The 26444-nt window shown below is 44.1% G+C and overlaps 1 protein-coding gene across 7 annotated transcripts in view; it reads left to right on the top strand.

Annotated features, from left to right (window-relative positions):
- Positions 1-26444, top strand: part of ARHGEF18 (Rho/Rac guanine nucleotide exchange factor 18) — a 93008-nt gene that overhangs the window by 34346 nt on the left and 32218 nt on the right. For 5 of the 7 annotated variants that reach the window (XM_073324415.2, XM_073324416.2, XM_073324412.2 and 2 more), the window contains 2 exons: positions 15121-15188; positions 17138-17201. In XM_073324415.2, the coding sequence (XP_073180516.1) occupies positions 15121-15188; positions 17138-17201 (132 nt within the window). The remainder of the gene's footprint in view (positions 1-15120; positions 15189-17137; positions 17202-26444) is intronic. The other 2 variants (XM_073324414.2, XM_073324413.2) reach the window with 1 other exon arrangement.

Genomic DNA, 26444 nt, shown 5'->3' with positions numbered 1-26444 from the left:
GTGGTGCTAAGTCATGAAGGGCCTTGGAAGTCAAGATAAGCAGTTTGTTTGATGCGACAGAGAAAGAGAGCAGTGGAGGAATTCAGAGAGGGATCAGAGTAGCAGCCGTGTTAGTCTGTATTCGCAAAAAGAAAAGGAGTACTTGTGGCACTTCAGAGATTAACCAATTTATTTGAGCATCCGATGAAGTGAGCTGTAGCTCACGAAAGCTTATGCTCAAATAAATTGGTTAATCTCTAAGGTGTCACAAGTACTCCTTTTCTTTTTAAAGAGAGGGATGTTATGGTCAAGGTAGGGCTAGGAAACTGATCTTTACAGCAGTGTTTTGAATGGATATGAGTAGGGCAGGATTGCATTTGTTAAGGTCAATGAAAAGGTTGCATCTCATCATTAGGCCAAAAGCAGTTATTTTCAATCCTTGTCATGTCTGGGTCCCCTCCTGGAATCTGGTCTGTCATGACTGAACTGTGTATTATGAAAATAACTAGGAGAGTTCATCGTTTCAGTTTGACAAAGCTGATGGCAAAAGGAATGTAAGTGTCTCAGGTCTTTTAGGGCTGTGTTTAATCATTGACATTCAGAACTTTGCGTCCAATCAGTTCACAATCCAAGAAGGGAAGAAAATATTTTAATAATGATGAGACTGTAGGTGAATTATGCTTTGTTCACTGTAGGATGGCCTATGAGCACAGACAATGATTGAACAAAATACTGCAGTGTCTCATCCACTTGTATATGCAGCTTTGGAACCCTTTCACAAGAAACAAATGGACTTTATAGTTAAGGACAGTATTTTCATTCTCAGTTGTGCTTCTACACATCTTTGCTAATGCACCTCAGTACCCCCGAGGCACCCGACCCTCCTCATCATTGCAGTCAATCCTGCACAGCTTTGCTGACACAGCCAAATCCTGTCATGCAAGCGGCACCCTAGTTTTGCAGTGCTGGGCTTCTCCTGAGCAGACCTGGACAGTTCCAGATTTTAGTGTGTTGATTCTATGATAACTAGGCTGAAACCCCAAACTTATTTTTCTTTTAGTACATAAGCTTGTGATTTTTTTTCCTAAGGGTATTTTAGTAGCCAGGCATTGGAATCAAAGGATTAGCTTGCTTGTCAGAATCCTTATTAATAATACAAAAATAAAAATAGATCGTTTTTATTTCCAGCAGAGTGAACATGTTTGTTCATATAATATAGCATACAAGCTCTGCATCAAATGCTGAAACTAAACTTCCTTTACTGTATAATGTCTCTCTCTATGGCAATAGTTGCTTTGGAAATACATATTAATATTAATGCCTTCTACTCTGCTGGCTGCATGGGGCACACTGTAAGTCGCAGCTGAATTTTGCTTGAGAAAACTTCGCTGTTGCTGCAGGATGCCCTTCCCCTGGCTGCACTTGTCTTAGCAAACAAAGATTTAAAATACCACTTTGGCGCTGTCTTTATTGAATGGAAAATTGCATCATAATTTTAATATGATTAATACCACATTTAATGTAAAGCCCTAAATGATCTTTACACAAACATATGAACTACCTTGCTAAAGCTGTCAGTCGAGGTACTATTCACCATTAATTAAAAGCCAAGCTATTTTTTTCTAGTCACAGACTTTTGCTGATGAAAGGCAGGGCTTCTGGAAAGCCCCGTTGGTAAAGGTTCTGTTTATCGAAAAGCTCCTACTGGTTACGTAGCTCTTTGAGAGGAAGAAAGTTTGTCATCCATTCCTAGGATTAGGTTCAAATAAGTTATTGGCCCTGTTTATAAAATGCCAAATGTTCATAAAAAAATGCTTTTGTTTCAAGTATTTGAAGAGGGAACTGACTTGCTGTCTGAGCGTGCAAAGAGATGGTGACCAGTGGCTGGTGGAAATGGGCAGGGAACCATAGATGGGGTAAATAGCGTCTCGTGAATTCCTCTCCTTTGTATGGGGGATTCTTTGAGAGTCTGGATGGGCCCTCATTACCTGTTGCTCTAAACCTGCACCCTCTTGGAGAAAAGGTGTTGATGGGGTTCAGAGAAGCCCCAGAGGGATCAGTTCTCCATGAGATTGAGGTTATTTTCCCTACAGATCCTGGCTTCCAACAGGCTTTGGAGGCCAACCTCCTCAGTTCCTGAAGGGACCACTCGAAAGAAATGCTGAGATGACCCTCACAGAATGACCAGGACCCCTGACCCTTCTGTCTTGTATCTTATTGATAAGTAGGTTTAATGAACACACAGCTAGGGTGGCCCTACACAGCACATGAAAGCTAGTGTACTGGAAAACAACAGTGCAAAGACCTTGCTGATTGGGAACCTTGGTCTGAGCACACAGCTTGAATACTCCTCTCAGCGCTGGCCCTGAATCTTGCTACACAGTTGGGCCCATTGCTCTCGGCTCTACCTCTCCACAGGGTTTGCAAGCTGCTATAATGAGCCCCTTTATTACAGATCTAGCTCAGTTAGGGGTCCCAGCGCTCCAGCTCCAGCCCAAACCTGAATGTCTAGAATGCTCCTCCCCCAGTCACAGACCCCCTTCCTCCCCAGTCACCCCCCCGCTCCTCCCCTGTCACAGACCCCCCCACTCCTCCCCAGTCACAGACCCCCCCACTCCTCCCCAGTCACAGACCCCCTTCCTCCCCAGTCACCCCCCCGCTCCTCCTCCGTCACAGACCCCCCCACTCCTCCCCAGTCACAGACCCCCTTCCTCCCCAGTCACCCCCCCCGCTCCTCCCCCATCACCCTCCCTGCTCTCCCCCAGTCACAGACCCCCCCACTCCTCCCCAGTCACAGACCCGCTTCCTCCCCGTCACCCCCCCCGCTCCTCCCCCGTCACCCTCCCTGCTCTCCCCCAGTCACAGACCCCCTTCCTCCCCAGTCACCCCCCCCGCTCCTCCCCCGTCACCCTCCCTGCTCTCCCCCAGTCACAGACCCCCCCCTCCTCCCCAGTCACAGACCCGCTTCCTCCCCAGTCACAGACCCGCTTCCTCCCCGTCACCCCCCCCGCTCCTCCCCCGTCACCCTCCCTGCTCTCCCCAGTCACAGACCCCCTTCCTCCCCAGTCACCCCCCCGCTCCTCCCCCGTCACCCTCCCTGCTCTCCCCGTCACAGACCCCCCCACTCCTCCCCAGTCACAGACCCCCTTCCTCCCTGTCACCCCCCTGCTCTCCCCCCAGTCACAGACCCCCCCCTCCCCGTCACCCCCCCTGCTCTCCCCCGTCACAGACCCCCCCACTCCTCCCCAGTCACAGACCCCCCCGCTCCTCCCCCGTCACAAACTCCCCCACTCCTCCCCCGTCACAGACCCCCTTCCTCCCCAGTCACAGACCCCCTTCCTCCCCACAGACCCCCTTCCTCCCCAGTCACCCCCCCGCTCCTCCCCCGTCACAGACCCCCCCACTCCTCCCCAGTCACAGACCCCCTTCCTCCCCAGTCACCCCCCCGCTCCTCCCCCGTCACAGACCCCCCCACTCCTCCCCAGTCACAGACCCCCTTCCTCCCCGTCACCCCCCTGCTCTCCCCCCAGTCACAGACCCCCCCCTGCTCTCCCCAGTCACAGACCCCCCCGCTCCTCCCCAGTCACAGACCCCCTTCCTCCCCCGTCACCCTCCCTGCTCTCCCCCAGTCACAGACCCCCCTGCTCCTCCCCCCAGGCACCCCCCTGCTCTCCCCCAATCACAGATCCCACCCCCCGTGGGTGGGGGTGGAAGAGAAAGAAGCACAGCCCTCTTTGGCGCATGCGCCGTGCCGCTCCTCTACCTGCCGCGCTCTACTTCCGGGTCATTGGGGCATTTCCTGTTGCCGGGCGGCGGCTCCCCCCGGATCCTCGGTAGGTGACGGGGGGTGTCAGCGCCCCGGGCCTCGCGCTCCCCGGCCGCCGCCTCCGGGGCCCGGCCCGGCCCGGCCCGGCCCGCCGCGCGGTGGGCGTGTCCCGGGGCCCGAGCCCCCGGGGAAGGGACCAGCCTGGCCCTGCGGGCCGCGCTGCCGCGGGCGGCGGGAGCGGGGCGGCCCGACCCGACCCGGCCCGAGGGCAGCGCCCCGGGGCTCGGGCTCCCGCTGGGCCGGCCGCGGGCGGGGTCAGGCGGTGGGAAATTCCCGTCGGGGCAGCGGGAGCCCGGGGCCCCCGACAGCTTCTTGCCGCGACGCCCCTTCCGGGCGCGGGCGGTGGGCGGCCGGGGACGGGTCACTTGGCGCTTCCCTGGGGCCCCGGCACTGGCCGCTGGCGGCAGCCGGGAGGCCGGGCTGCATCGGCCTTTGGGCTGACCCCGCCGGGCCCTCTCACCAGTCCTCCGCGCGTTTGGTTTCAAGCGGCGGGGCTCGCCTTCCCTGACACCAAGGAAGAAAGCAGAAAGTTAGGCTCCCTCGCCCCCTTATTGAGGCTTGAGGTGTGTGCTAGAAAATCCTGGGGGTTAGGGGTGGAAAAGCCCCAGCAGGGGGTCTTGCAGCTCCTGCTTGTGCAGGATTGTTCCCTATGCGGCAGGCACTTCCTCATGGTGGAGACACCCTTGTGCTGCCCATCGGTGTCAATGAAAGGGTTTTCTTGTAGTCTTGCCTATTCTGTATTTTAATAGTATGAAATAAATAGAATATTCTGAAAAAAATAAGTAGAGTTAGTATCTTGTTTTGCTGTCAGATACATGGGATTAGTTGTACAATTTTTATTCTGTATTTAGTTTTCACAGGAAAATTTTATACTGCAAAACAAAACACAAAAAGCTGCAGTATCACAGACTGTGTATCTGTGTCAAGCCTCCTTAGTTACTAAGCAGAATTAGTAGTGTACTGTCTAGCTAAGTGTTTTATATTGTATGCCTGTCACCATAATATCTGGGCTTCTTCCACGTAAAATCAGCAGCAAAAGTGAAGTCACTAATGGACTTCCTGGAGTCTTTGGCACATCTCCCTTATTGAGATAAAAACTCTGCTTGAGTATTTTTTGTTTGTTTGGTACTTACAGCTGCAAAGCAAAAATACATATATGAAATATTTCAGGTTTCAGAGTAACAGCCGTGTTAGTCTGTATTCGCAAAAAGAAAAGGAGTACTTGTGGCACCTTAGAGACTAACCAATTTATTTGAGCATGAGCTTTCATGAGCTACAGCTCACTTCATCGGATGCATGCCGTGGAAACTGCAGCAGACTTTATATACACACAGAGAATATGAAACAATACCTCCTCCCACCCCACTGTCCTGCTGGTAATAGCTTATCGAAAGTGATCATCAAGTTGGGCCATTTCCAGCACAAATCCAGGTTTTCTCGCCCTCCACCCCCCCACACAAATTCACTCTCCTGCTGGTAATAGCCCATCCAAAGTGACAACTCTCTACACAATGTGCATGATAATCAAGTTGGGCCATTTCCTGCACAAACCCAGGTTCTCTCACCCCCCTCCCAAAAACCACACACACAAACTCACTATCCTGCTGGTAATAGCTCATCCAAAGTGACCACTCTCCCTACAATGTGCATGATAATCAAGGTGGGCCATTTCCAGCACAAATCCAGGTTTTCTCACCCCTCCACCCCCATACACACACAAACTCACTCTCCTACTGGTAATAGCTCATCCAAACTGACCACTCTCAAAGTTTAAATCCAAGTTAAACCAGAACATCTGGGGGGTGGGGGGGCGGTAGGAAAAAACAAGGGGAAATAGGCTACCTTGCATAATGACTTAGCCACTCCCAGTCTCTGTTTAAGCCTAAGTTAATAGTATCCAATTTGCAAATGAATTCCAATTCAGCAGTTTCTCGCTGGAGTCTGGATTTGAAGTTTTTTTGTTTTAAGATAGCGACCTTCATGTCTGTGATTGCGTGACCAGAGAGATTGAAGTGTTCTCCGATTGGTTTATGAATGTTATAATTCTTGACATCTGATTTGTGTCCATTTATTCTTTTACGTAGAGACTGTCCAGTTTGACCAATGTACATGGCAGAGGGGCATTGCTGGCACATGATGGCATATATCACATTGGTGGATGTGCAGGTGAATGAGCCTCTGATAGTGTGGCTGCTGTTATTAGGCCCTGTGATGGTGTCCCCTGAATAGATATGTGGGCACAGTTGGCAACGGGCTTTGTTGCAAGGATAAGTTCCTGGGTTAGTGGTTCTGTTGTGTGGTATGTGGTTGTTGGTGAGTATTTGCTTCAGGTTGCGGGGCTGTCTGTAGGCAAGGACTGGCCTGTCTCCCAAGATTTGTGAGAGTGTTGGGTCATCCTTTAGGATAGGTTGTAGATCCTTAATAATGCGTTGGAGGGGTTTTAGTTGGGGGCTGAAGGTGACGGCTAGTGGCGTTCTGTTATTTTCTTTGTTAGGCCTGTCCTGTAGTAGGTAACTTCTGGGAACTCTTCTGGCTCTATCAATCTGTTTCTTTACTTCCGCAGGTGGGTATTGTAGTTGTAAGAAAGCTTGACAGAGATCTTGTAGGTGTTTGTCTCTGTCTGAGGGGTTGGAGCAAATGCGGTTGTATCGCAGAGCTTAGCTGTAGACGATGGATCGTGTGGTGTGGTCAGGGTGAAAGCTGGAGGCATGTAGGTACGAATAGCGGTCAGTAGGTTTCCGGTATAGGGTGGTGTTTATGTGACCATTGTTTATTAGCACTGTAGTGTCCAGGAAGTGGATCTCTTGTGTGGACTGGACCAGGCTGAGGTTGATGGTGGGATGGAAATTGTTGAAATCATGGTGGAATTCCTCAAGGGCTTCTTTTCCATGGGTCCAGATGATGAAGATGTCATCAATATAGCGCGAGTAGGGGCGTTAGGGGACGAGAGCTGAAGAAGCGTTGTTCTAAATCAGCCATAAAAATGTTGGCATACTGTGGGGCCATGCGGGTACCCATAGCAGTGCCGCTGATCTGAAGGTATACATTGTCCCCAAATGTACAATAGTTATGGGTAAGGACAAAGTCACAAAGTTCAGCCACCAAATTAGCCGTGACATTATCGGGGATAGTGTTCTTGATGGCTTGTACCAGCACTCCCAGCTACCTTCGAGACACCACTGACTTCCTGAGGAAACTTCAATCCATCGGTGATCTTCCTGATAACACCATCCTGGCCACTATGGATGTAGAAGCCCTCTACACCAACATTCCACACAAAGATGGACTACAAGCCGTAATTAGCTCCCTATAATGTGCATGATAATCAAGGTGGGCCATTTCCAGCACAAATCCAGGTTTTCTCACCCCTCCACCCCCATACACACACAAACTCACTCTCCTACTGGTAATAGCTCATCCAAACTGACCACTCTCAAAGTTTAAATCCAAGTTAAACCAGAACATCTGGGGGGGGGGTAGGAAAAAACAAGGGGAAATAGGCTACCTTGCATAATGACTTAGCCACTCCCAGTCTCTATTTAAGCCTAAAATAATAGTATCCAATTTGCAAATGAATTCCAATTCAGCAGTTTCTCGCTGGAGTCTGGATTTGAAGTTTTTTTGTTTTAAGATAGCGACCTTCATGTCTGTGATTGCGTGACCAGAGAGATTGAAGTGTTCTCCGACTGGTTTATGAATGTTATAATTCTTGACATCTGATTTGTGTCCATTTATTCTTTTACGTAGAGACTGTCCAGTTTGACCAATGTACATGGCAGAGGGGCATTGCTGGCACATGATAGAGAGTTGTCACTTTGGATGGGCTGTCACCAGCAGGAGAGTGAATTTGTGTGGGGGGGTGGAGGGTGAGAAAACCTGGATTTGTGCTGGAAATGGCCCAACTTGATGATCACTTTCGATAAGCTATTACCAGCAGGACAGTGGGGTGGGAGGAGGTATTGTTTCATATTCTCTGTGTGTATATAAAGTCTGCTGCAGTTTCCACGGTATGCATCCGATGAAGTGAGCTGTAGCTCACGAAAGCTCATGCTCAAATAAATTGGTTAGTCTCTAAGGTGCCACAAGTACTCCTTTTCTATATATGAAATATGGCTCTCAAACAGGAGCTATAAGACATGATGTGCTGCACTTCCACTTAATGTTTACCTATCAGATGTTTTCAGTATATTTTGTAATTATGTCACAGTTGCTAATTCACACTCCCTTTGCTGTAACCCCATAATGCTCTTGATAGCGTGTTTAGACACATTTTCAGCATTTGCAATTGAAAAGTCTGAGAAACTTGAAATGGAACAAATCTTTATTTTCGGTTAAAATGCTCATTTTGTATTGCAGCTGTTCAAAAAGAAATGAAGTGCCTGATCTGAATCAATTTTGTTACTGAGTTTGTGTTTTAAAAAAAATTTTTTTTGTGGTGGTGGTGGGCGTGATTTGAAAACTAGTTATCTAACATTTAGAACAGAATTTGTTAAAAACAAATAAATTGAGAAAACATCCCCTCCTTGTTTTAGGAGAGAGAATAGTCTTAGTGGGTAAGGAATGGTGTCTCTAGCCTCTGTTTGTCAGAGGGTAGAGGTGGATGGCAGGAGAGAGATCACTTGATCATTATCTGTTAGGTTCAATCCCTCTGGGGCACCTGGCATTGGCCACTGTCGGCAGACAGGATACTGGGCTGGATGGACCTTTGGTCTGACCCAGTATGGCCATTCTTATGTTCTTAATAAAGAAAATGAAATTACTCAATAAGTACAGGTTTCATGGCTTTTCAGTGTAGATTGTTCCTGCTGCTACATCAGAATGTACAGTTTTGCTTCTGCTCTACTCATTTAGGTGTTAAGAGAACAAGCAGGTGCCAGTCACTGGATCCACTAGGACAAAGTTAAATCTGTTCTGAACTGATTAGGATACATGACCTGGATTTGCTCAGTTCAGAAACTGCTGCAAGTCCAGTTGAAACTCCACCTCCCTGATGAGATTGTCACAGACAGTTCCGTTTTCTGGAACTGTGTACTACCGTAGTAACAAAATAAACTGATTGTGTATCTTCAGGTCTATTCAGCTGCCTTGGACTATGGATACATCAAAATGTTTATAATATTTCATAGATATTACATAAGAACAACTTAATTTCCATAAGCATATGGTGGTGTGTTTTTAGTGACTAAACCTGGATGCACTGGTGTTGGAAAGCACAGTTTGTGATTTAATTCTAACTGTTTGTGCTGTGAATCAAAATGGAGTTTACAGCAAATTAGTGTGTTACGGCATACTTTTAAACAAATACCTTTATAGTTAATCCTTCAGAAGCACATTCATCATGAACTACATGGCATTTCCTATAGAGTCAGACTAGAGAAATAATCATCTCGTTTTTCATACGGAGAGAAAAGGTTCCTTTTTGTTCTCTGAAGAATCCAAGCATGTCTGACAGCAGAGAAATCATTAATATCAAGGGAAAGGTATTTGGTTCACAGTTCATTTCTGTTAGGTCAGATCCATTAGGTAGTGAGTATATCCGTGGGCAAGCTCTGTACCCTTGCAAACAGTGACAGAGATTGCCAAATCTTATATTATAACTGAATTGTGCTTCAAGGATGTTTTCAATCTTTCTCTGTCTAATTTAAAAAAACAAATGCTCCAGAACCACATCGTGACTATTAGCAGTAAGGATTCAATCTAATTACAGCATACCTAGATCTTAGTCACAACTGATTTGCAAATGAGCAGTTAAGAGTGATTTTACTAGGCAATGAATTTATTGTCCAGGGGGCAGGGTCATTCCCACTCATCATGTGTGATGAGTCATAGCTCCACACTGGAGCTTAATACTAATTATTGGACATTCTCGTCTCTGCCTGTCAGTTTTGTACTAGTTGCCGTGGGAGGGAATGTATTGGCAGGTCCAATTTGGTTTGATGGTTCAGTGACTTGTCAGATACTGTGGGTCAGCATAACCTGGCAACCTCTCTTGGGCTATCTAATGTGTTGTCCAATAAAAGCACTCGTACATGTTGACTTGTAAATTGGTTACTGCCAGTAGCTGCGTACACCTTGAGTAAACATTAGCTGAATCCTAAATTGCCAATGGTGGTTCCAGAGCACTGGATTTTGATAGGTGCTGAAATAATCTCATTGTGCTAGATATCTTGTTACATTTTAGCCCGTTGGGTTTATGGTACCATCTTAAATATTCTTATGAATCTCAACAAGTCTGGGAGAGAGCTGTTTTTTGACATAGAACAGAATTTCAGACCAGCCATCCACCTCAAATGTTTTAACACTTCGTATTGTATAAACTAACTTTTGGGAAGGAGAGGGGGAGCTTTTATTTTCTACCAGAAAATAACTTTAATATCTTTGGTCATGAAAATGATCTTTTATGATGATTGTTATTGATTATTTGCTCTCGAACATTGGACTTGCCACACTGGATCAGACCCATTTTCCATCTTGTCCAGTATGCTGTTGATGAGTGGCCAAAAAATAGATTTTTCGAAGGAAGCAAGAAACTCCACATGAAGCAGATGTGGGATAATCTGCCCTCCCTGAAGGTCTCATCTTAATCTCTAATAATTAGTTTGGTTTAAATGCTGCAACATGAGGTTTTAGCTCACTCCCACTACTCTTTTTATTAGTGTTAATTGTTATAACTCTGGATATTTTTGTTAAACATATGAATGTCCATTGCCTCTTTGAATCTTGCCAAATTCTTGGACTTAGTAAAATCAGGTGGCAGAGAGTTGCACGATCTAATTATATATTGCATGAAAAACCTATTTTCTTTTGTCAGTTTTGAATTTGCCATTTTTCAATTGCAGAAGCTCCCATCTATCTTTTCTAGACAGTCCATTATTTTATTTACTTTTTATTCATCTCCTTTCTAAGGTAACAATCTCAATCTTTTCAATCTCTTTTTAAGTTTTTCTATGCTCCTGATCAGTCTTGTTGCTCTTCTCTGAACCCTCTCTAATTTTCCAATATTCTGTTCAGAAAGGTGCTCTGAAGGAATAGAGAATGCTAAAAGATCTTGTGTTTAGAGAAAAGAAATCAAATCCAAAAGTCTGCAAGAGAATGAACAAATGTATATTATTTCACCTTTAACTATAGTGGTAATTTTGCTGCTCCACTACAGTAAGAAGGGTGTCAAATAGATATAACTGAAGCATATTTTATAAAATTCGGTGGGATTATAAAAGGCTTTAACAGTTTCTTTCACTCTATTTTTTCACGCTTTTTTCACATTGGGTGGGCAGTTTCAGAAACAACACCTGCCCATAAATTCTCTTGCCAATCTTTGAGGCTTTACAATTGCATTTTTTCCTATTTTCTAGTGTGTTTTTCTCTGCCTTGCTGTGTGAAAGACTTCTACAACAAGGGAAACAAACTGACAATACAGGGAAACAGTGAAACTGTTCACACAGTACTGTCAAATACATAATCTCCCAGATTTGGTAATTTTAGGTGTTGCTTGTAACAAAGATAGGTGAACAGTTTTCAAACAGAAGTGTATTTTTCAATTGATGTCCCTTTTAAAGTTATCTTAACAAATGCCTAAGTCTGGAGAATAGGACCTGGTCTTACTAATCATTAAAGAAAAAGGAATTGTTTAACCTAATCAATAAGTACACTTAAAACATTGCATTTTAAGTGCTGCAGCGCTTACGTGAAGATGCTTCTATGCTGACAGGAGAGCTCCTCCCGTCAGCATAGTTAATCCACCTCCCCAGGAGAAGCTCTCCTCTACACTAGGGGTTAGGTCGGTATAACTATGTCACTCAGGGGTGTGGATTTTTCACACCCCTGAGCAACGTGTCTATACTGATAGAGGTCTGTAGTGTAGACCTGGCCTAAGTCAATTATAGATTTAAGATCAGAGTGATTCAAGTGTCCAATCAGTTTGATCAGTTGAATGTTCATGGTAGCTTTTTGCATTATAACTTTGACTCTAAATCTTTTATTCACTTACAATCTGAAGATTTCCCTTTTTACAACGTTTTAAATATATTTTTATTCTTTTGTGGAAATTTTATTCACGCTCACCCAAATACTTATAACTGGAATTCTAATGAAGCTTGTGGGTGCTTACAGCCAGCATTCCTAGGTGTACAGGAAGCAGAGAGGTTACTTTTACAAAAACATGACATTAGCAAACTATAAAATGCATGTTTCAGAATAGCAGCCGTATTAGTCTATATCCGAAGTGAGCTGTAGCTCACGAAAGCTTATGCTCAAATAAATTGGTTCGTCTCTAAGGTGCCACAAGTCCTCCTTTCCTTTTTATAAAACGCATATGTACTGACAACCTTATACCTGTGACCTTTTCTCAGTGGAATGCCTCAACTTCAGTTTAAACCTGTCCAGCACTGTAACAGTGGCATAATGTCCTTATTTCTTAATTTCTGTTTTTTAAATGGAATTGTATTTAGCCGGTGAAAGGTGCTAGACTGACAGCATTAGGCACGGATTCTTCACACAGCAGGTATATCACAGGCGTGATTGGCTGGGGCAGGGTTGGGGAGAAAGTTATCCAGTGTGCCCCCGTCTTGCCCCAGGGGTAAGAAGGGAGTTCAGTCTCCAGGGCCCATTCAATCAGGCACAATGTCATTAAATACTTTCAGAGTAGCAGCTGATGCAGTGAGCTGTAGCTCACGAAAGCTTATGCTCAAATAAATTTGTTAGTCTCCAAGGTGCCACAAGTCCTCCTTTTCTTTTTATTGAATATTTTGTTTCTAATTCCTGTTTTATGGTGGTTTCATTCTACAGTTTACTGGTTTGTTTCATGGGTGCGTTTGCCATTAGGCTCCTAATTATGTCCATTCAGAAATCCATAACAAATATTGAGAGCTCTTTTGGCATCTTCCTGAATCTGCTGATTTTGTTTCCCATTTTTCTTTTAGAGCTCCTTCATTTTGTGGGGTGCTTGTGCTATGTTAGTGGGTTCATCAGTTTATACCCCATGTAGAATGGCTAATACAGAATTCTTTCTTTGGTTTAAAGTTTGGATTGAAAGCACTTTTAATACTGAAATTGGATGATGCTAAATGTATCTAATTCATTTTTCACATTATTTCTAGTTTTAGTTGCCAGAATTAAGCTTTTTGCAGAGATATTTTCTATTGAAAAGTCTGTATGTGTGACATGCACTTTCAGCATTTATTCTACTCTTACACCCCTCACATGTGGAAAAAGCATGTACATATGTACCTTTTCATTTCCAGTTGTCATCCCATCTCCTAACGGGTCTGAGTCTCTGTCTGTTGGTAATTTAGTTAGAGAGACAAGGAGGGTGAAGTAATATCTTTTATTGGACCAACTTCTGTTGGTGAAATAGACAAATTTCGAGCAGCACAGAGCTCTTAGGGATATTACATTTTCCTCCTTGTCTCTCTAATAACCTGGAACCAACATGACTGCTAACATTAACTTATTTAGATATTTGGCTTGGGTAAGGGTTTATCTGTTACTTGTATTCTCTTCTCAGACATTTATTGTAATTGTGGAAAATACTGCTGTGTAAATGAGCATGTAGCTATCTTATACCAGCAGTACTTAAAACAGTCCACCCTAGGTGCTGCTGACTGGCACCATAACAGGGGTTATATTTCTGCATGGATGAATATTGCTTGAACAGTTTTCCCCCAGTGCATTAGGCACAAACAGCCTTTTCTCAAGCAGTTACAGTGCAAGTCTTCCTGTTCTAGCTGTCCTCTTAAGCATGTTTTGTGTACATTGCAAGGGCAAAAAAATCAGGTTTCCCTCAATATTTGAGTTTCTGGTGTCCTGCTTCTATTGTCTCCAGATAAGAAAAACATCTTAATTTACACAGGGCCAGGGGATCTACTGGAGAATGTGTGAGTGGTGTCATCCAGTTGGACCCCACCCCCTGGAGTTATAATTATTTTGGTGGGAAAAGGGCATTGAATTTAATCTTGGTTGGAAAGGTCTTGTGTGTTACTCGGGATGCTCTAATGACATGATGTGGAAGCAATTGCCTTATGCCGTAGAAAAGTGGTGGCATCTGAATCGTTGACACTACGTTGAGGGTCTTCTGGTTGCCTATTTCAGTTAATTTAATCAGTTCCTATTCACCATCCACATGTAAAAAGACACTGTGTACATTGTACATGAAGAATTAACTCGTCTCTGAATTTGTTTGGTATATTGCCTGAATTAGGTAACTTGATTCAGTTTGCCTTGGAATAACAGTTCAGAATCTGAAGAATGTGGTGCTTGGACAGAGGTGGAAATGAACCAGAAGAATATCTGTGAATAATGAGCTCTTTACAGAAAGCAGTGAGATCTTTTAACAAATATCATCCTTATGGGAACTAACAGAATTAATTATATCTGTTAATCGCAAGATTTTCTGACCGTTATATTTTTGTTTGGGAGTTTGTTTCTCTGCTTTGTAAATGGACATGTAATGCTCATTTTTCATTTAATTAATGTTTGTGAGAATGATTTGAAATATGAAGATTATGTATACTTTTCATTTTGGTAAGGTGGGGAATCTGAGGTGAGATTAATGAAGAAACCAGCAACCAGTTTTCTTGCTTGAAGTTTAGTTAAAAGGGGGTAGCAAAGGAATAGACTTGATTAACCAAGAAATGGTTTATACATCATGCGCATGCACGTTCATGCACCCAACAAAAAGAATAAACTTGCAATATGCAAGGTAAAAAAATGTTGTAGAAAAAGGGAACAATTAACTGCACTTTAGTCGGAGACTGAAATATTGTGATAGTCATATTGCCATTAGGAGACCATGCAAATGAAAAATATTGTTCTATGCCACTAGGTTACAATATGAATCTGCTATATCCATTCTACTGTACTAGGGTTGGAACAAGCAGCATATTTATGTGGTACTGTTCCTGCCTTAGGCTGCCATCTGGGGATGCCCCAAAGGTACTGTGGTATCAGGGGGTAGCTGTGTTAGTCTGTATCCACAAAAACAAAGAGTCTGGTGGCACCTTAAAGACTAACAGATTTAGATTCTTATCTGAAGAAGTGGTGGTTTATCCACAAAAGCTTATGCCCTAATAAATCTGTTAGTCTTTCAGGTGCCAGAGGTACTCTGGTAATGGTGTTCTTTCAGACCCAGTACATCTCTTACCTTCATTCTTACAAGTTTGAGCATTTTGGTATAAAACCAAGAGTTGAAATTGCACAATAAGTATTCCCAATGGAATACCTGGAGTCCTTTCCTGATCCTTTCAAATCTGAGAAATCAGTTATTTCTCTCTGTTGAAATGGGAGGGGTAAGAATAACTTAAATATTTTGTACATTTCAGACTGTGCAGTGAATGTCCACAAGAACTGCAAGACCTTACTGGCTGAATGCAGCAGTACCAGACCCAAGGTTGGTTTTACAACTTCTCCACCCTTATAAGATAGGATTAATATCACCTATATTCTCTATTGAATTCAGTGGAGTTACTCCGATTTACACCAGCTAAGAATCTGACCCTATATCTTCAAATCCTTGAATAGTTACTAACTGGTCCAGCTAGCATCCCTTGATGGTTTATGTATGTGTGGGGAAACTGAGGCAGGCTGATTTACCTAAAGCTATATAACAAGTCAGTGTTAGATTCACCCTCAGGAATTCCTGGCTCTCGAGCCCATTATTTGTTCCTGAAATGTTCTTGCTCTCTTTAAAAGTAAATGATACATATTCTTAATTTTTGGTACCCCTGTTTTTTAATGCCACTACATGGATAAAAGGTAACACAGCATTGTTGGTCCATGTTTGAGGAGGCTTGCATGAGAGGAGGGAGGTTGATCAGAACAGTTACATGCTAATTATAATCTGAGCACTGTAGAAATAGTGGTTTCAAGTTCTAAACTGTAAAATCTTCTTCTGAATCTTTGCAAGCCATGGCTCAGTGCCTTGACTTCTAGCCAAGCAGTTTATTTCTTTCTTACCTTTATCAAAATATGCTCATAGGATTCCATATAAGGTTAGTGTGGTCATAATCAACTATGTATTTGTAAAAAATATTTAGTCCATTCATGTGTTTTTAAAACATGGTATTTGAATATCATTTCCTCCTTCAGGTTTCAGAGTAGCAGCCGTGTTAGTCTGCAAAAAGAAAAGGAGCACTTGTGGCACCTTAGAGACTAACCAATTTATTTGAGCATAAGCTTTCGTGAGCTACAGCTCACTTCATCGGATGCATCTGATGAAGTGAGCTGTAGCTCACGAAAGCTTATGCTCAAATCAATTGGTTAGTCTCTAAGGTGCCACAATTACTCCTTTTCTGTTTCCTCCTTCACTTACCTATTGAGACTTACATTCAAATGTTGGGTTTTTTTTCCACATGCAACTGTTGACTTCAGAGACCTAAGGCAGAGCAGGGAGTAATATGGGGAAGAACAGAGAGTACAGAACAGCCCAAGCCTTGGCAGTCAAGGGATGAAGGAATCAATTTTCAGCCCAGTCCTGAGGGCAGAATTATTGTTTGTTTTCTACTTTGAACTTTCACAGCATCCTGGTTTTTTTAACATGCAAACGCTATTATGCCTATCTTCTGTGCAATAGAAATGTTCCATTTGCAGATACAACTTTCTACAAACTCTAATACATAACCAGGCTCCCACAAGTCACTCTTAGGACAAGAGAAAAGAGAGAGAAGTAGGCTGAAATAGAAACAGAAGACAAAATAAATAATGAAATGCAATGAGACCCCCATAATAATTACCTGCTACAGAAATATATTATTTATTTTTCCTGCATATTGACGTCTTGGCTCTTAACAGATTGACCTTTGGACATTGCCCTATCATACGAATGAGGACTTGTCTGTGTGAGAAAGTTGCGCTGGTGTAACTAAAGCTCTGATTTAAATTGCTTTAACTAAACCTGAACAAAGCCCTGTGCAGACACTCTACTTTTGGTTTAAATCAGTTTAAGCCCATTAGGAGTTGGTTTAAAATAAACCAAAATAAGCTACTCTTAACCTGAAATAAGTGTCCACACGGGGTTTTGTGGTTTTAATAAAGCTATTTAAATCGTACCTTTAAACTGTGCAGCTTTCTGATGTAGGCAAGGCTTAGTCTTGCTTATACTCTGCAAAGCATTCTTAGCATTTATTTCTAATTTTTAAGTCTAGATACATTGCTTTGTTTTAGAATGTGAGAAAAATTAAAACCTTTTTCTATAGAAGTTTTTGGTTTCCTAGTTTAAGTGTAAGGATCCACCTGTCATCTGTAATTCATGATACTGAAAATATGGTTCACTGTGAAATGATGCTCTCATCTTTGTAGTTAAGGACACCCTTTAAGAAATTTTTATTTTTTCTCCTATAGCAGAAGGATTTGCAACACAGACCTCCTGGATTCCCACAAAGTTCACCCCAGTGCTTTTACCCAGGTTTGTACTAAAGAATGATTTCTGTGCTCAAAGCTTGTCTGTTGAGTTTTATACTTTTTTCTTTAATATGTTTTAGAAACAATATACAGTGTATTATTGAAGTTTAGAAAAGGTCTCTCTTAATAAGATGACTTCATTTTTCCTCATTGGGAATGAGCTAGAAGTGCTTAGAAGTCTCCTGTGTGTTTTTATCCGTTTATATTTTTATTCTATTTTATACCTTCTTGCTGTGTAACTTCAAAATATCGCAGTGAAGAAAGGTCGATAAACTAGTTTCTCATTGATTGCCTATTATCTGTCTTCTGAAAAGACTAGAACTGTGAACTGGAACCTTCACTGTACATCAGATTTTCATAATTGTCTATTAAAAATTTGCCTGCAGCTGGTGCTAGCTAGCAGTCTCTGAGACAAGCAGGCATTAGTGGTCTGAAAGATATATCTTTGTCATAAATTTGGAAAAGGATTGGGGAAAAAATATTTGAAAAGAGCAGTTATTTTGAAGCATAAGCTCTGAAATAGCTTTTTGCTATTGCTTGGAAAATACATGCTTGCTTTCAAGCACCGTTATCCAATAGATAAATCATTCATTCCCCTCTCTCCCTGCCCATGGCTGTGGTGCTGAAGCTATGCTGAGGCCTTTTGGATCCTTCCAAATGGGCATTTTCACCATCACAGAATTTTCTCTCATCAAACAGTCTGTAAGATTCTGCACCTTTGCTTTGAGTTGTTTCTAGAATTTGGATACTGGTGTTTATTTTGAGGTACAGCTATTCTTTTCAATCAGTGATTACATAAAATGCTAACAGGGTGTTCCCCATTGAGTGGGTTAGACTCAGTTCTCTGTTACACTGGTGTAAGTGTATTAAAACTGTTCTGTGTTTATGCCCATGTGAGCGAGATCACAGTCCAGCCCTGTGTGCGCATAAATACAATTTTAGGTGGTAGCAATTGACAGGTGTGTGTTAAGGGGAGAAACAGACTCCTCAGGTTGTAAGATGACTGGGTTGATCAAAACAAGGGCAAAATTAGTCTCTGCCTGGATGTGTTGGTCTCTGTTCAGTTGTGTTACTCACTGAGACACATTGTAGATGGGGATGTCTGTTATCTGGAGTACCAGTGTGTGTATGTTAGGTGGTGGCTGACTTGCATGTCAAGGGTTTTTTTTAAAAAAGCTTTTACTGTGGAGACAGCACAGGGGGACTAATTGTGAGAATAAGATCGGTGGCTGTTTTTGTTGCCAAGAATGGCTTTGTCTCCTTATGGGAAGGTTTAGAGCAGGGATTGGCAACCTGTGGCACGCGTGCCAAAGACAGCATGTGAGCCGATTTTTACTGGCATGCTGCTGCCTGCCGGGTCCCAGCCGCAGGCCCCACTCAGCCCGCTGCTGAACCCAGGCCGGCAGCGGGCTGAGCGGGACCGGGGCCAGGACCCCGGCAGGCAGCAGTGTGCCATTAAAAATGCTGCCCGCCCCGGCCTGCTCTTCTCTGCCCCACCCCGCGGGGGCAAGGTGAAGAAGCTTGGTCCGCGGCTGCTGCTGCAGGGCAGGCAAGCTCCCCCCTCCCCCGCCTCTTCCCCTGGTTCCTGCCCCTCCTCTTCTCCCTCCCTGCCGCTGATCAGCCGATGGCCCTTGCGAGGGAGGGGGAGAAGCCGAGCTGCAGCGTACTTGCTGCTTCCGGGAGGTAGCGGAGAAGAGGTGGGGACGGGGCTTTCAGGAAGGGGGGTGGAATCAGGGCATTCTGGGAGCATCCCCACAATCCTAGCCCACGCTCCCAACCCTCTGCCCTGACCCCTGCACCCCCCACGACCCCAGCCCTGACTCCAGCACCCCCCACACATGCCCCCAGTCCTCTGCCCTGACTCCTGCACCCCCCATGCCCTGACTCTTGCACCCCCCCCACATTCCCACCCCCACCCTGAGCACCAAACGGGGGCTCCTACACACACACCCCCACATTCCCACCTGCACCCCTTGCACCAAGTGGGAGCTGCCCAGGTAAGCACTTCACACCCAAACCTCCTGCCCCAATGCTGAGCCCCCTCCCTCATTCTAGCTCTTGGCCAGGCCCTACACCCCAACCCCCAGCCTACTCCTTCACCCCCAGCCCTGTGCTCAGTGTTCTCTCACCCTCAGCTCAGTGCAGAGAGAGAGGAAGAGAATGGGCAAGAACCAGGGAGAAGGCAGGTACCCACTCTATGAGGGCAGGGCCGGGATCCCAGACCAGTAGCGGGCTGAGCCGCTCAGCCCACTGCCGGTCTGGGGTCCTGGCCACTGACGCCGCTCAGCCCGCTGCCGGTCTGGGTGAATGGAACCCCAGGCTGGCAGCGGGCTGAGCTGGCCAGTGGCATAAGATCAGCATTTTAATTTAATTTTAAATGAAGCTGCTTAAACATTTTGAAAACCTTGTTTACTTTACATAGACAATAGTTTAGTTATATAATATATAAACTTATAGAGAGACACCTTCTAAAAAATGTTAAAATGTATTACTGACATGTGAAACCTTAAATTAAAGTGAATAAATGAAGACTTGGCACACCACTTCTGAAAGGTTGCTGACCCCTGATTTAGAGACTAAAATAGGAAACATGAAAGAATAATGAAAATGGAAAAAGTTAATCCTAGATCTTGTCCTTGGAACATCTCTGTGGTATACAGTCTGGTCTGGTGTGATGGGTTAACAGCAATCAATGATGACTCAGAAGTGTGCAGACAGTGCTAATTGAACTCAGAAAATGACTTTTTCTTTAGTACAGACTCTGCTAGGTACATTGAAAAATGGGAATATAGTCAAAGTAGAAGAGTAAGAAGTTGAAAAGAACAGCTAATGCCATGGGCAGAACATGTCTTTACTCATAGTATACGCTGTATTAAAACAGTAAGTTACATCTGACTGGGAATTGTTTTAAGTGAAAGTAATTTCTAGAATAGGTCCTAAGATGCAAGGAAACCGCATTGGAGGCCCCAAGGTCGGTTTGGCCTTATTGGCATTTAGGGATATTTTGTGTGTGCTCTGCTTGGTTTTGGCAGTGAAAAGATAAAAGCTGTTGGATTTGCTTATAAATACATATTGAAGGACTTTTTGGAATGTGGATGGCAGTTCTGAAAGACTATATCAGCCTCTTTAGTGCTGTCGCTTTCCTTAAAGGCACTACATCAGCCACCTATCCTCTATTTGCTGTACATTTGCAGTCTGAAATTCTCAAGGAATTTGGCATATACGTGAAAATATTACACACTTGGTGAACAAATTTGTTGCTAGCCTGATGGTTCAGCGGGCTACCGAAAACCAATTTTTTGCAACCTTCCTTTACCAAATTCTAGTTCTATCTAGTGTGGCATTGGCTTAATGTCTGAAATATTGTATGTTTATGAGATGATGGGTATACTTCACTTTCAGGGGATGGTTTGTTAGCACTCTTCCTTCTCCAACTTTAATAAAAGGACCAAAGCTATTGCATCAATAGAAGAAGAAATCACTTTTAAGCCAGGAAAGTCTGAAGAGTCATTTTCTCAGTATAGTTCTGGAGCTGCTGTAGAAGACAGCAGGTTGCTGTGAATTGGACCATTCCTGGTTGGTGAAAGCAAGCAGGGAAATACTGAGCCTGTTGTTGGTTGCGGTTGTCATCATTTCCCTGCTGGAGACGGGATGCTACCTATCCTCAAGGAAGCTATGATGAGTCCTCTGCTCAAGAAGCTACCCATTGACGCTGACCTTGCTAACAATTGACCAGTATCCATCCAATCGTCCTTTTCTGGCAAAGTCACCGAGTTTGTGTCAGGAAGCTCTGGCTTCTGACTGGGCTATGGAAATCAGTCAGGTTTCAGACTTAGGAATGAGACAAATAGGTTCCATTGGTAGAGGATTTCTTCTTGTCGATGGATGATTCTTTTGGGTCTGTTAGCTGCCTTTGCTACAACTCACCACTAGGTTTTACAGATACGTCTGCACTTCCTAGCATGGGGGACAGAGTTGCTTACTCTACTCCTTTCTTCATGAAAGGGTGCTTTTGGGCGGTTTCTTTTTTTGCCCTGAGGCAGGGCACTGTAGGGGTCTGTTTTATTATTCCTTCTGTACATGGGCGGGGGTGAATAGAGGCTACATTGTTTTCAGTGTACTGATGATCCTTGGATCTGTCTCTCTTGTATGTCAGACTTGGCAGGTACAGTGGAATGAGTGATTTGGTATCTGAGAGTGGGATGTCGCTGAAGTAATGTTGGTAGGATGTGGGAACCAACCAGGAACATTAAAGAAGATGACTTTGTCCATCCAGTGGAGGGAGGGACCTGTATTAGAGGTTAGCAAGCTAAGGTTTTATAAAAGAGGGAGTCCCTGGTTGCTTAGGTAGCAGCTGAGGCCCAGGGCACTCAGTCATGTGCACCTTCCTATGTCAGATATGGACCTTGCATGGGTTATCCACACCTTAGTCTCATGTCACAGTGATGATGGGAGGCATTCTATGTGAGGCTGTACCTGGGGACTGCAAGGAAGCTGAAGTTAATGCAGAGCACTAAGGACTGCTGTTAAGCAGGGTTTCACTCAGGGGACATGTAACTTCTGTAATTTGCACTAGCTGACTTTTATCTGCCAGGTGGTGTTCAAGGTGTTGCGTTTGAATATAGTAAACAGCCTTAAGCAGTTTAGGACTTGGCTACCTAGATTGGGCTGCATCACTTCCCCACAGAGACCTCCCTACCAACATTACAAAAAGAAGGATTCTAGGTGGACTCCTCCTGAAGGTCGAGACAGCAGACTGGACTTCTACATAGAGTGCTTCCGCTGACGTGTACGGGCTGAAATTGTGGAAAAGCAGCATCACTTGCCCCACAACCTCAGCCGTGCAGAACGCAATGCCATTCCACAGCCTCAGAAACAACTCTGACATCATAATCAAAAAGGCTGACAAAGGAGGTGCTGTTGTCGTCATGAATAGGTCGGAATATGAACAAGAGGCTGCTCGGCAGCTCTCCAACACCACTTTCTACAAGCCATTACCCTCTGATCCCACTGAGAGTTACCAAAAGAAACTACACCATTTGCTCAAGAAACTCCCTGAAAAAGCACAAGATCAAATCCGCACAGACACACCCTTGGAACCCCGACCTGGGGTATTCTATCTACTACCCAAGATCCATAAACCTGGAAATCCTGGGCGCCCCATCATCTCAGGCATTGGCACCCTGACAGCAGGATTGTCTGGCTATGTAGACTCCCTCCTCAGGCCCTACGCTACCAGCACTCCCAGCTATCTTCGAGACACCACTGACTTCCTGAGGAAACTACAGTCAATCGGTGATCTTCCTGATAACACCATCCTGGCCACTATGGATGCAGAAGCCCTCTACACCAACATTCCACACAAAGATGGACTACAAGCCGTCAAGAACACTATCCCCGATAATGTCATGGCAAACCTGGTGGCTGAACTTTGTGACTTTGTCCTTACCCATAACTATTGTACATTTGGGGACAATGTATACCTTCAAATCAGTGGCACTGCTATGGGTACCCGCATGACCCCACAGTATGCCAACATTTTTATGGCTGACTTAGAACAACGCTTCCTCAGCTCTCGTCCCCTAACGCCCCTACTCTACTTGCACTATATTGATGACATCTTCATCATCTGGACCCATGGAAAAGAAGCCCTTGAGGAATTCCACCATGATTTCAACAATTTCCATCCCACCATCAACCTCAGCCTGGTCCAGTCCACACAAGAGATCCACTTCCTGGACACTACAGTGCTAATAAACGATGGTCACATAAACACCACCCTATACCGGAAACCTACTGACCACTGTTCCTACCTACATGCCTCCAGCTTTCACCCTGACCACACCACACGATCCATTGTCTACAGCCAAGCTCTATGATACAACCGCATTTGCTCCAACCCCTCAGACAGAGACAAACACCTACAAGATCTCTATCAAGCATTCCTACAACTACAATACCCACCTGCAGAAGTGAAGAAACAGATTGATAGAGCTAGAAGAGTTCCCAGAAGTCACCTACTACAGGACAGGCCTAACAAAGAAAATAACAGAACGCCACTAGCCGTCACCTTCAGCCCCCAACTAAAACCCCTCCAACGCATTATTAAGGATCTACAACCTATCCTAAAGGATGACCCAACACTCTCACAAATCTTGGGAGACAGGCCAGTCCTTGCCTACAGACAGCCCCCCAACCTGAAGCAAATACTCACCAGCAGCCACATACCACACAACAGAACCACTAACCCAGGAACCTATCCTTGCAACAAAACCCGTTGCCAACTGTGCCCACATATCTATTCAGGGGACACCATCATAGGGCCTAATAACATCAGCCACACTATCAGAGGCTCATATTCTCTTGTGTATATAAAGTCTGCTGCAGTTTCCACGGTATGCATCCGATGAAGTGAGCTGTAGCTCACGAAAGCTCATGCTCAAATAAATTGGTTAGTCTCTAAGGTGCCACAAGTACTCCTTTTCTTTTTATCAGAGGCTCGTTCACCTGCACATCCACCAATATGATATATGCCATCATGTGCCAGCAATGCCCCTCTGCCATGTACATTGGTCAAAGTGGACAGTCTCTACGTAAAAGAATAAATGGACACAAATCAGATGTCAAGAATTATTCATAAACCAGTCGGAGAACACTTCAATCTCTCTGGTCACGCAATTACAGACATGAAAGTTGCGATATTACAACAAAAAAACTTCAAAACCAGACTCCAGCGAGAGACTGTTGAATTGGAATTCATTTGCAAATTGGATACAATTAACTTAGGCTTGAATAGAGACTGGGAGTGGCTAAGTCATTATGTAAGGTAACCTATTTCCGATTGTTTTTTCCTTCCCCCCCTCCCCAGACCTTCTTGTTAAACCCTGGATTTGTGCTGGAAATGGCCCACCTTGATTATCATACACATTGTAAGGAGAGTGATCACTTTAGATAAGCTATTACCAGCAGGAGAGTGGGGTGGGGGGAGAGAAAACCTTTTGTAGTGGTAAACACCCATTTTTTCATGCTTTGTGTATATAAAAAGATCTTCTATACTTTCCACAGTATGCATCCGATGAAGTGAGCTGTAGCTCACGAAAGCTTATGCTCAAATAAATTGGTTAGTCTCTAAGGTGCCACAAGTACTCCTGTTCTTTTTGTGAATACAGACTAACACGGCTGTTACTCTGAAACTTGACTACTGTGTTTGTGATCAGGCACTCAAGCTAGCACCTCTATTCCATTTTCAGAAAATAGGGGATAGAGGCAGTGTTATGGGTAGGATGTCTGACTTTGGAACTCACTCCCTGCTTTGTTGGTCTGCTGGAGTCTAGATTTGTTAGCCTGCCAGGGTTAGTGCAAAGCCCTTGGCTGCCCCAGGCTTTTGATAAGGAATAGTTGTCACTTGATGGTCAAATAAACATGGATGTTCTGTTGTATTTTGGGAGGTGAATACTGTGAATCTGTATGGTCTTGGCTCAGTGGCTTATTTCTGAATTTTATTCTTATTTAAAGGGACACAGTCAAGTTGAAATATATTGTAGTCTGTTAACAAAGGTTAACAGCAATTTCAGAACCTATACCTGCGAGTGTTTGTGCTTTTACCATCACACTTGTTAAACTTTAAAATGATTTTCTGTCCCCGGTTGTTGTGTGAATAACCCATGCAAACTGTGGGGCTGACCGACTTCATATATGGAGCAGGGACAACACAGTCAAAGTGACTATAGACAAAATGCTTCCTATATGCAGTGTAAACAAATTGATAAAAATAATTGTTATTGTTTTTCAGTGGTAGTGATCTTAGGGACTACATATAAAAATAGCAGGTGAAAAAACTCCTTACAAAAGTGTGGTTTTTGGTATTTTTTATGTTGACAGCCCCTTTTAGTCCTGGTACACTATCTGGAGCCGTGGCTGCGTATTTGTTAAAATATATATAGTCTTTGCAATGCTAGCTTCTTTCTTTTTTTGCAATCCTTTGAGTTGATGGCCCTTTCTGAAATTTTGTTTAAACAAGATTTTTTGTAGGCTTTAAATTGATGCTATTGAATATTTACTTTAATTGGTAAGGTGAACTGTAATTAAACTGAACTTGCTCCTTTCTCCCCACACTTTCACATTACTTTCTCTATATATGTGGGCCCCTTGTTTTGACAGATGAAAATCCAATGGCTCAATACTACAAACTCAGCATATCTTTGAAACCTAGAATTATTCGAGTGAGATTCTAGTTACATAGTAAAATGATGAGATGCAAAGGCTCATAATATTAATGCATGCACAGATGACATTCTTTACTAATGAGGTATTGTGCTAGTGTGTTGAATCTGGGCAATATCACTATGAGTAGGGATCTAATTATGCTAACCTTTTTGTGTAGAAATCGTACAGAGATGGGGATTGGTTGCAGTGATATATTTTAATGCACCCTTCAGAACAGTGGTTCTGAACCAAGGGTCCTGGGGCTGGGGGGCCGTGAGCAGGTTTCAGGGGGGTCCACCAGCCATGGCGGGTATTAGACTCGCTAGGTCCCAAAGCAGAAAGCCAACGCCCTGCCACGCAAGACTGCAGCCCCGGGACCCCAAGCCCCACCACCCAGGGCCAGAGCCGAAGCCTGAGCAGCTTAGCTTCTCAGTGCCCACTGTGGCGTGGGTCCCTGGGCAGTGGTCCTGCTTGCTACCTTCCAATGCCGGTGATTGTGGCACAGCTGGGCCGTGAAGTTTTTATAGCACGTTGGGGGAGGGCCTTACAAAGCAAAAGGTTGAGAACCCTACTTCAGAAGCTTGTTCAAAGGTTCTCGCCACTCCCCCCGCCCCCAGAATAGAAACCTTACCTTCTAAAGTGCGCAGCATTAAAGACACTTAATGGAAGGTCACCACTGTCTTAAAATAAGACTTTTGAGAAGATGCAATTCACCTGGAACCTGAATTTCAAACGCACTTGAAACTCTCAGAAGGGAAACTCATTTTGGGGGCTCTCTTGAGTGATTTTTGACATGAGCTTATCAAGGCTTAGTTGCAAATTTGTTACTTAAGTGAACAGAAGATCAGTTTGCAGTTGCCATATCGCTGCTTGCAGATGTATGGGTCTCCATCAGTGACATTCAGGACTGCTGAAAATCAGATAAGAACTTCAAACACTGAGTCTCTAGACATAGAAAAATTCTTTAATTCTCGCTTTTTGTTGTGATCACAGCAATAAAATATTGTGTTCATGATAACAATAAAATGATCTTCCCACAAAC

Source organism: Lepidochelys kempii, chromosome 25, assembly GCF_965140285.1.
Source record: "Lepidochelys kempii isolate rLepKem1 chromosome 25, rLepKem1.hap1, whole genome shotgun sequence".
Taxonomy (NCBI): Eukaryota; Metazoa; Chordata; order Testudines; family Cheloniidae; genus Lepidochelys; species Lepidochelys kempii.
This window is presented reverse-complemented; position numbering and strand designations above follow the sequence as displayed.